The 10,835-nt window shown below is 44.7% G+C and overlaps 1 protein-coding gene across 1 annotated transcript in view; it reads left to right on the forward strand.

Annotated features, from left to right (window-relative positions):
• Nucleotides 1-10,835, forward strand: part of SLC25A26 (solute carrier family 25 member 26) — a 287,750-nt gene that overhangs the window by 153,153 nt on the left and 123,762 nt on the right. The window contains exon 2 of the mRNA XM_026650445.2: nucleotides 7,486-7,642. Within this exon, the coding sequence (XP_026506230.2) occupies nucleotides 7,486-7,642 (157 nt within the window). The remainder of the gene's footprint in view (nucleotides 1-7,485; nucleotides 7,643-10,835) is intronic.

A 10,835-nucleotide genomic window follows, 5' to 3' on the forward strand; every position in this document is an offset into this window, starting at 1 on the left:
GGGGCACAGCGGGGCAGGATGGGTGCAGAGGAGATGAGGCAGGAATGGGGTAAGGAAGGGGGTGCAGTGGAGGGATAAGGAACGGGGAGGGTTGCAGAGGAGGTGATGGGGCTGGAGGAGGGGTGTGCAGCTGGGGGCGATGAGGGAGGTGGGTGGGGTGTGGGGGTGACTCATCTCTGGGTCTGAGAGGGGAGTAGAGTCCACTTCTGGGTGGCACTGCCAGGGGGAAATTCCCAGTTGAGTTTGGAAGGAGAGGGTATGTCTGTATGTTGCAGCTGCTGGTGCTGAGGAATATTATTGATGGTCCCTTAGGCTCCCCCTCCACTCTCTAGACACAGCCCCTGGCCCAAGGATCAGTTGGGCTAAATTATAAGGAATTGAAGTGATCACAATGCCATATTAAAGCCCCGCATACACTTTTCAAATGGTATGAATTTATTTCTGATGCCCGTTGCCTTTGGGTGGGGCAACGTGCATCATTCCAGAATGGGGAGGAATTGTCTTAGTATCTTACCTTTTGAAATGTTAAGGAGTTCAATTGTTCTGGGGAAGTTCTTTGGCCTGTGTCCTACAGCAGGTCAGACTAGATGATCACAGTGGTCCCTTTTGACCTTTGAAGTCTATAAATTATCTTGAGTACTCGTAGTGTGTATAGTGCTTCACGGGCATATGGGATAAGGTCACAACATTGGTTAGAAGTGCCATGTCGTAGATGCAGTTTCAGAGGGTTAATACTTTGGAATGATACAGCCACGAACAGTCTCTCATTTTAAAACAGGGCGCTGAATGTGTTGTGCTGTTTATAGCTATTGTGAGTTTGGTAACTTCTTTTTACCTCCTGCAAATTGTGTGTGATGGTACAGGGACTTGATTACAATGAGTTCATTGTTTTTTACAGAATAACTTCACAATAACCTGAACTACTTGTATTTTGTAATGCATTGAGACAACTTGGCACTTTCTACTGTACTAGGAATCATAGACTCATAGGACTGGAAGGGACCTTGAGAGGTCATTTAGTCCAGTCTCCTGCACTCATGGCAGGACTAATTATCTAGACCATCTCTGACAGGTGTTTGTCTAACCTGCTCTTAAAAATCTCCAATGATGGAGATTCCACAACCTCCCTAGGCAATTTATTCCAGTGCTTTATTCAAAATGTCTCATGTTTGAATAAAGGGCTGACAGTCTTTCTGCCGTTTTCCTTGTCCATTTTAAATCAATGTTTGACTGTAATGCTAATGCATTACTTGCCTTTTTTACCTAAGAATGTCTCTTGTATTTTCTTTAGCCTTTCTCATAGTTGTAGAGTTTAAGGCCAGAAAGGACCACCAAATCATCTAGTCTGACCTGTTGTATATAGATTTACTGAGAGAGATGCCTAGATGATTCTAGTCAGCGACTGTTAACTGTGCTGCGGAGGAAGGTGAAAAACCCCCAAGGTCACTGCCAGTCTGACCTGGAGGAAAATTCTTTCCAGACCTCTCATATGGCGATCAGTTAGACTCTGAGCAAGAATCAGCCAGCTAAGTGCCAGAAAGACAATTATCAGGACCGCCTCAGAGCACCGGCATACCCTATCCAGTGTCCCATCTCCAGCTGTGGCCATTTCTGATGCTTCAGAAGAAGGAAGCAAATCCGCGCCAACACCCCCCTTTTCTCCAACTGTGAATACACTGTGGAAGAATTCCCTTCCTGACCCCTGGGGGTGACTGTATGAAGCCCTGAAGCATGCGATTTGAGGAAAGTAAGACATGAACCAGAAGGGACTCCCGAGGGTTGCCCAGCCCAGCCCCCCACCACTACAGGCAACCCTGTCATCTAATCCCACTCATGAATTTGTCAAGCTCTGTCTTAAAGCTAGTTAGATTGTTTGCTCTTTCAGCTCCTTTTGGAAGGCAGTTCCAGAATGTCACTTCTCTTATGATTAGAAACCTTCTAACTTTCAGCCTAAATTTATTTGTGAACAGTTTATACCCACTTATTCTTGTTCCAGCATTGTCCTTTCATTTAAATAGTCCTTTGTCCTCCCTAGTGTTTACCCTCGTGGTGTATTTATAGAAAGCAATCCTATCTTTTAGGCCCTCTGTTCCCCTGATCATTCTAGTAGCTCTCTTCTCTGCACCTGTTTCTTTCTGAATTGATCTTTCTTGAATGTGGGTGACCAGAATTCCAGAAGAGGTCTTACCACTGCCTTATACAATGGTATTCATACTTTCTTGTGTCTACTGGAAATGCAACGCCTGGATCCTATTTGCTTTTTTTCATGGCCGCATCACATTGGTGGCTCTTAATTGCCCTGTGATCGACCAACATACCCAGGTCTCTCCCCTCCTCTCTCACTTCTAACTGATGAGCCCCCAGTTAATATATAGCAGGAATTCTTGTTGTTAGTCCCTATGTGCAAGACCTTGCAGTTTGTACTATTCCATTTCATCCCATTTCTATTTCTCTCTTTTTGTACCTGGACAGTTTTCCATTTCATCCTGTCATCTGGCTTATTTAACTGTCCAACACACAAACCCTACAAAACAAGCAGAATCCTTTAGAGACCCAGATAATCTGTGTAAGTTTTAGAACTGAAATAGGTATCACCAGGATTGTAACAATCATCTTTTTAATGAGCGTGTTTGTAATGAAAGACCTATTTTTTATAATAGAAAGAGCCAGTACTCTCACTTGGCAAAGCTTTTAGAGTGGTGTCCATCTATTCTTGAAGGAGGAGGATCAGAATGATGTTGGAAATAACAAACAATAACAATGAGTGCTCCTGCTGTAGTGTTGTGACAAAAGGTTGACAGGTGTTTGGGAATCAGTGGAGAGAATTACTCTGAGAAGCTACAGATCCTAAATGTATTTTATCTAAACAAAAAGCTATTTGATTTCACTGTGTCTATTCAATCAAAGTGCATGGCAGTTTCAACCAGAAAAATATATGGGGCGGTGGGGGGAGGGAAATAAATGTTGAAGAGCAGCTAACTTTGTATCTTAAGAATTTTAAAAAATAGTAAAAACAAAACCATTAGGATAGATCTTGTTAACAAGGATTTGTTACTCCATTTCTTCTTTCATGCTATGTTTGCAGCCTCCGCCATTTGTAGAGTAAGTTTGAACTACTCATCTAACACCTACTCATCTAACACATCACACAAAATGCAGGGAAGCATTTGTTAAGGATGAATTTGAGCAACAATGTTCAAACATGGCAGCGAAGGGCACGTGGCTAGCTTGTGGACAATACGAAGAGAAAGGAATGCTTAATTTTTGAACTACCATTTCCTCTCATATTTTGAATTCCACTAGTGCAATGTATCAAACTAACTTAGTTCCCAAAGCCAGAAATCCTGGAGTTATCCTTGATTCAGAGCTTGCTTTCTTCCTTCTGCCTCGCTTGTTTGTAACTCTGCCTGCCGCGCCTCTGGAGAGTTTGGCTACCTTTAACCCGCCCCTCCTAAATTTCTTATTCTTTCTATAGTCTATGCCTGTTTTGACTATTGTGACTTCTTAAGTTCCTTCTTGCAAGACCTTAATTGCATCTCTTTGCTTCTTGTGGGGCCAGATTTCCCAGTGCTCCCAGCACCCACAATTGGGGCCAGATGCTCAAAAGAGCTCGGCACACAAAGTGTAGAGGTCTCTTGAAAATCTGGCCACTTATTTTGGGTGCCTAAACGGAGGCTGAGCTCTGTTGAAAATCTCTCCAAGCCTCTTCACTTCACAGCCCTGAAACGTCATTCCTTAGCTTCATCTTTGCTTTTCCATCCCCACTTCATCCTGGTGCTTTCCCCTCCAGTCCCACAGCTAGTGATGGCAGGTTCCTGCTCTTTGTTCACAAACGTGGGGATGGAGTGGAGCAAGGATAGCGTGGATAATTGTAAGGGTGTAGCTGAATGACCCGAAGGAGTGAAATGTTGTGAAGAGGCTTGTCGATTTCAGTGCATGGGTCTGTACCATGACTAGTTCTGACTGCAGAATGTAGGAGGAAAGGTCTATTCTTCCTGTTCCATGTTCAACGGGCAGGTGGTTTCTAACCCTCAGAGGAGTCAGGTGCTCCCAATCGGAAGAATGAAGGCAAACAACCAAACTAGCATTAAGATTGTTGGTGTGCCGGCAACAAGATGGAGTTTGATAAATTTAGAAATGAGATTATATGATGGAATTGCCTGCATCAGCAAGAGACCGGATTCAGTGATCCAGGAGGTCCATGCCAGTCCCTTGCCGCTAACTCATATCGCCCAACTATTTCTGCTATGTATCTGATGTGACATTTATACACTCTCTTAGAGGCTTTATGGACATGGACCAAGAAAAATTCAATCGCAGATTAAGGGATATATAATTTTTGGGGCATTTGCTAACTGAATCCTCTCTCCAGCTTTTTAAAAGATTTTATCTCTAGTTACTCCTAGAAGAATCATTTACAAGTGAACAACTAAGAAAGTGAATGCTGCTCCCTTCCACAAGTGTATAATAGACTATCGCCCCGTATTTTATCATCCATTTTCAATTAATTCATTAAAAATATGCATAGGGCCAACTTTGTCCCTCCTGAATTGTGTATAGTTAAGTGAAGCTGCATGCCTGGGTGTAAGAGCAGAATTTGGCTCACCCTTAAATATGCTCAGGTGACCTATTGTATGAAAGATCATGGTTCAATACATTTGAATTCGATCCTGGTTTTATTTAATCATGTTGCTGGATTTAGAGTGTAACAGGTATATCCAGCTCCATGCAAAGATTTTTTTTCCTCCCAGCTATTCAACTGATAATGCTAGTGCTGCTAACACGCAGTTGAGAATGGGCTGCTTAGTTGGCTTATTATCTAAAAATCATTACTGTTTGCTGCCGATGGAGTAAGCTCCCAGGTATTCTCACCATCCTACAGGTACTCTATTAGCTGCTTCATGAATTTAAATGACATTTAAGATACAAATCCAAAGAAGCAATTAGTAACTTTTGATTCATGTTTTACCAGCTGGCTAGATTAAATCTGATCAATTTTATTTTGGGCAGATAAGAATTCTGATGGAAGAAGAGTTAGAAAAATCAATGCACGCAAAATAGCCAAATAGATTAAAAGAGTAATTAACTTATTGATTAAAATGTTAACGGTAGATAGCAAATGCATCTCTGAATCCTCTGTTAGGGTGGAACAGAAAACCAGGTGAGCACAGTATAATTGTACTTGAATTATCCAAGTAAAGATTCAGCAGTACCATACATCCATGCTCACGTTTTCTGCTGCTGTTGTATACAGGGTAGATATCAATATATGTGCTTCGTAGCCCAAATAACCAAAAAATGATGAAGGTGGATTCAAAGAATAAATTTAATACAGATTATTAGATATGTTAAAATGGCTAAAAAATTTTTTCGGAGAGTGAGGGGTGGGGAGGTAGTTGTATACTCATCCCTGCCTATATTTCATCTTGTTATTATTCAGGTTTTGCAGGGGCCTTGGGCATGGATGCCATCTTGGTCTCTCCTGTTCTCTCTGTGTGCACACAATTTAGTTAGACAAAGTCTTTGGGCTAATATAGGTGTATCTAGGTGAAAACTAATGGTCTGTGTTATACAGGACGTCAGTAGGATTGCCAACTTTCTAATTCCAGAAAACCGAACACCCTTGCCCCACCCACTGCCCTGCCCCACCCCATCCCTGAGGCTCCGCCCCAGCCCCGCTCACTCCATCCCCCCTCCCTCACCCTTGTTCACTTGCTCATTTTCACTGCAGGGCCCAAACAGGCATATTTATTGTTTTGAGAGATATATTATGCTAAGTTCAGGTTTTATTTGTTACAGGATGCTACAGCTGGCAGCAAAATAGTCAAAAAGGGTAATTTAAAAAAAACAAAATTTCACAAAGGTTTTCATGATTCTTTCCCTCCCCTCTTCCCGTTTTTTATAACCAGCTCCATGTTTTTTATTCACTAAAGTTATTGTAATTTTATGTGTGGAATTAGGACCACACATTATCAGAGCTGCAATGGGTCCATTAAAGGCCCACTCCTGAAGCCCAAATACAAATCCATAGAGCACAGCCACAGAAATGCACACCTGTCCAGATAGCTGTATAAATAAATCTGTAGAAACTGACTCCCACACCTACATGCGGATACACACGTGTATTCATGTGTACACATCTAGCATGCACTAACACATATACTTCCACATTATTTAATATTACAATTGTTGTTTAGTGTCTAGAGACCTCAACTAAGGTCAGGGCTCCAGGGTGGTAGGTGCTGGACATACACATAAAAAGAGAGTCTGCAACAGAGTTTGTAATGTCGCTAGACAAAGGTGGGGAGGCCCTCTCTGTCCCATGTGAATTTTTTCCTGTTTATATATTTATTAGAACTGGTTTAAATCTTTTAATGAAGTTTTTTAGTATAAAATGAAAATTTTCACCATATTGCTTTGGATTAAAGTATTCAGGATTTCCTCAAACTGGTAAAACCTCAACTGGAGTACTACATCAAGTTCTGGGCACCACGTTTTGGGAAAGCTGTAGACAAACTGGAGGAGGTCCAGAGGAGAGCAACAAAAATGATTAAAAGTGTAGGAAACACAACCTCTGAGGAATGATTGGAAAAAAAAAACCTGGGTTTGATTAGTCTGGAGAAGACTGAGGGGGGACATGATACAGTCTTCAAGTATGTAAAAGGTTCTTATAAAGAGGAAGGTGATGTATTATTCTCCTTAACCACTGAAGATGGGACAAGAAGCAATGGGCTTAAACTACAGTAAGGGAGATTTAAGTTAGACATTAGGAAAAACTTCCTAACTGTCAGGATAGTTGAGCATTGGAATAAATTAGGTAGGCAGGTTGTGGAATCTCTGTCATTGGAGGTTTTTAAGAACAGGTTAGACAAACCCCTCTCAGGGATGGTCTGTCTTAGTCCTGCCTCAGCTCAGGGGAACGGACTAGATGATCTATCAATCTCCCTTACAGTCCTATGTTTCTATGACTCTGTGAAAGTTTTGGTTTAAAATGAATTTTGTCTGTTTTTGGCTGTCAAAAACAAAATTTAAATGAAAACCCACACATTTTTTTCTTCGGGAATACAAATCTTTTTCTCAACCAGTACTAATATTTGCACAATAATTCCTGGCGCTGGTGGACAAATGGTGCTGTGTCATATTGCTAACTGGTGTGTGCCATTATCTTAGGGCTTATTTGCCTGGCTCAGAGTTGTTGGAGCTGCTTTGCTTCCTTCATTCAACCCAAAACAGTGAGGCAAAATGAAAGAACGCTTAAAATGTTGCACTGTTCTTTTTGTATCCTATGCTGGTCCTTGACATCAGTCCACACGTGGTCACTTGTAGTTAAAAAGTAATTATTGGAGAAATCTGCCGATGAATGATCGAGCCACTAGTTTGCTGCAAATGGCTAGATTCAATAATGTCCTTTAGGCACGTCTCATAGCAGCATGTGTGTAGGCAAGACGTTGATGTTAATTTGCTTTACTTCTGTTTATCTTGAAGGCTGGTGGGATAGCTGGTGTGTGCGTTGACTTGATATTATTCCCTCTGGATACCATAAAAACCCGACTGCAGAGTCCCCAAGGATTTAAGAAGGCTGGTGGCTTTCGCGGCATCTACGCTGGCGTTCCTTCTGCTGCTGTAGGATCCTTTCCGAATGGTAAAAACTGTGTGGATTGTACTTGTGTTAATTCCTGGTCTTCCTCTAGGGGAACGGCATAGTCAAGTCTGTCCTTTCTCTGTCAGGCTCCGATCCTGCTAGCAGCTCCACATAGGACCCCCTGTTGCAGTTATGAGGTTTTGTGTGGGTGCAGGGGTCCAGCTGGGTGGGGCTCTGTGTGCACCATTGTAATGATGACCCCTAATGTAGACTTGCTACATTGCACTGTACCTGAGTAAATCACACCATTGCATGCCCCATTTTGCACTGGGGCAGTGTGCCAATATTAGTAGATTGCACCAGTGTAACTAAATCAATGCAATCACACTGGTGCAAAGTTATGTAATGTAGGGTTCCAAAAGATAAATCCCCCCTCCCCCATATATATTGTTTCTCTTTGCAATTTTATAAATCTGCAAATGCTAACTACTGGTGGTACTGCTTTGTGTTTCACAATTCAGATTCCTATGCACCATCATGGTGACGCCACCGTGTCCAGATACTCTTCTGGAAGCCGTGATGCTATTCTTTTCATCAGCTCTTCACTTAAAAATCCAATTTTTGGCTTTACACTGTGGAAGCTGTTCCCCTTCCCTTCCATCTCTCTCTTGCCACTTCCATCCTGTTTCCAGCAGCGCCTACAATGTGCTAAGCATTGTCCAAATATAAAAGAAGGCACAAGTCCCCATCCTGGAGACTCTTGCCTTTAAATCCTGGCCATGTCTGACTGCAGTGATCATGAATATGAATGCTCCAAGTGTTACCTGGGGTTCTTTCAACCCAAAGCTCTTGGTATCTTTTACTCTGTGCGAGGAGGTGTCAGGAAATAAATCAGGGGAGACACGGCTATCCGACCGATAGATGGCTGGCACAAACAGGACAACACAAGAGTGCTTTCACTTAAAGCTAAACTTTACTTAGACTCAAGCACTTACACACGTCCGCAACAAGATTAGTAAAACACCCCCAACCTTTGATAATTACCAAAGCTGAGTGTGGCTCTCGAGTGGCACAGTGGCAGCCCGTCTGCCGGTGGGGATCACAAAATGCATCCAGAGGGAGAGACCGGTCCCGAAGGGTATGTCTACACTACGAGGGTAATTCGATTTTACTTAAATCGAATATGTGGAATCGATATTGCAAAGTCGAACGTGTGTGTCCACACTAAGGACACACTAAGGACAGTAATTCGACTTTGTGAGTCCACACTAACGGGGCGAGCGTCGATATTGGAAGCGGTGCACTGTGGGCAGCTATCCCACAGTTCCCGCAGTCCCCGCTGCCCATCGGAATTCTGGGTCGAGCCGCCAATGCCTTCTGGGTAAAAAAAATTTGTCGTCATCCGTCCGTCACTAACGCCCTCCCTCCCTCCATGAAAGCGCCGGCGGGAAATCAGTTCGCGCACTTTTCTGGTCAGTGACAGCGCGGACGCCACAGCACTGCGATCATGGATCACGCTGCGACCATCGCTGCACTTGTGGCCGTTCTCAACACCTCGCAGCTTATCATACACCTTTCCCTGAGGCAGATGCAGAGAAATCGGGCGAGGAGGCTACGGCACCGCCGTGAGAGCCTGAAGTCGGAGAGTGGCACAGAGCTGTCAGAAACCACGAGCCCCAGCGCCCAGGACATGACGTTGGCAATGGGGCATGTGGATTTTGTTGAACGGCGATTCTGGGCCCGGGAAACAAGCACGGACTGGTGGGACCGTATAGTGCTTCAGGTCTGGGATGAATCCCAGTGGCTGCGAAACTTTCGCATGCGGAAGGGGACTTTCCTCGAACTTTGTGAGTTGCTGTCCCCTGCCCTGAAGCGCAAGGACACCCGCATGCGAGCAGCCCTCACTGTCCAGAAGCGAGTGGCCATAGCCCTCTGGAAGCTTGCAACGCCGGACAGCTACCGGTCAGTCGCGAACCACTTTGGTGTGGGCAAATCTACCGTGGGGGTTGTTGTCATGCAAGTAGCCAAGGCAATCGTGAAGGTACTGCTCCCAAAGGTAGTGACCCTGGGAAACGCGCAGGTCATCATAGATGGCTTTGCCGCGATGGGATTCCCAAACTGCGGTGGGGCTATCGATGGGACTCACATCCCTATCCTGGGACCGGACCACCAGGCCAGCCAGTACATCAATAGAAAGGGCTACTTTTCAATGGTGCTGCAAGCACTGGTGGACCATCGGGGACGGTTTACAAACATCTACGTCGGATGGCCGGGCAAGGTTCATGACGCTCGCGTGTTCAGGAACTCTGGTCTGTTTAGACGGCTGCAGGAAGGTATTTACTTCCCAGACCACAAAATAACTCTTGGGGATGTGGAGATGCCTACAGTCATCCTCGGGGACCCAGCCTACCCGCTAATGCCCTGGCTCATGAAGCCCTATACTGGCGCCCTGGACACAGAAAAAGAACTGTTCAACTACCGTCTGAGCAAGTGCAGAATGGTGGTGGAGTGTGCTTTTGGCCGTCTCAAAGGGAGATGGAGAAGCTTACTCACTCGCTGTGATCTCAGTGAAACCAATATCCCCATCGTTATTGCAGCTTGCTGTGTGCTCCACAATCTGTGTGAGAGCAAGGGGGAGACCTTTATGGCGGGGTGGGAGCTAGAGGCAAATAGCCTGGCTGCTGATTACGTCCAGCCAGACAGCCGGGCCATTAGAAGATCCCAGCGGGACGCCCTGTGCATCCGGGAGGCTTTGAAAGCTAGGTTCCTGAGTGAGCAGGGCAACCAGTGACTTTTCAGTTTGTGGACAGAAAAGCTGAACCTGCCCCCGTTTCTTTACCCAGTCCATTTTGACTATCCTCTCCAGTTACATACAACCTTCACCCCCTTCCCCTTCCCAAAAAATAAAATCATTTCGATTTTTTAATGAACACCGTTGTCTGTATTGCTGTTTTCGCGGGAATATTTTAAACCGGGGACGCAGACTGTGGCGGGGGGCGGGTTTAGTGTTCTGATGCAAATGATACTTCTAAACTCCCGGAATGACAGGCTCCGCACTGGTGGACTGGTTATTTCAATGGAGCCTGCCAGCACTCCTGGGGGGGACTGTGTGTATGTGTCGGCTATGTGACTTTCTGGCAGGGGGGGTAGGGTTACAGATCCCCTGCTGCGTGGATCTGTGAGCCAGGATAAGGACCGCTGCATAAGATCTGTAACTGCCCTCCCCCGCCACAAAGTCACAGAGCAACCCCCC

This window comes from Terrapene carolina, unplaced genomic scaffold, assembly GCF_002925995.2.
Source record: "Terrapene carolina triunguis isolate 2854851 unplaced genomic scaffold, T_m_triunguis-2.0 Scaffold89, whole genome shotgun sequence".
In the NCBI taxonomy this organism is placed as follows: Eukaryota; Metazoa; Chordata; order Testudines; family Emydidae; genus Terrapene; species Terrapene triunguis.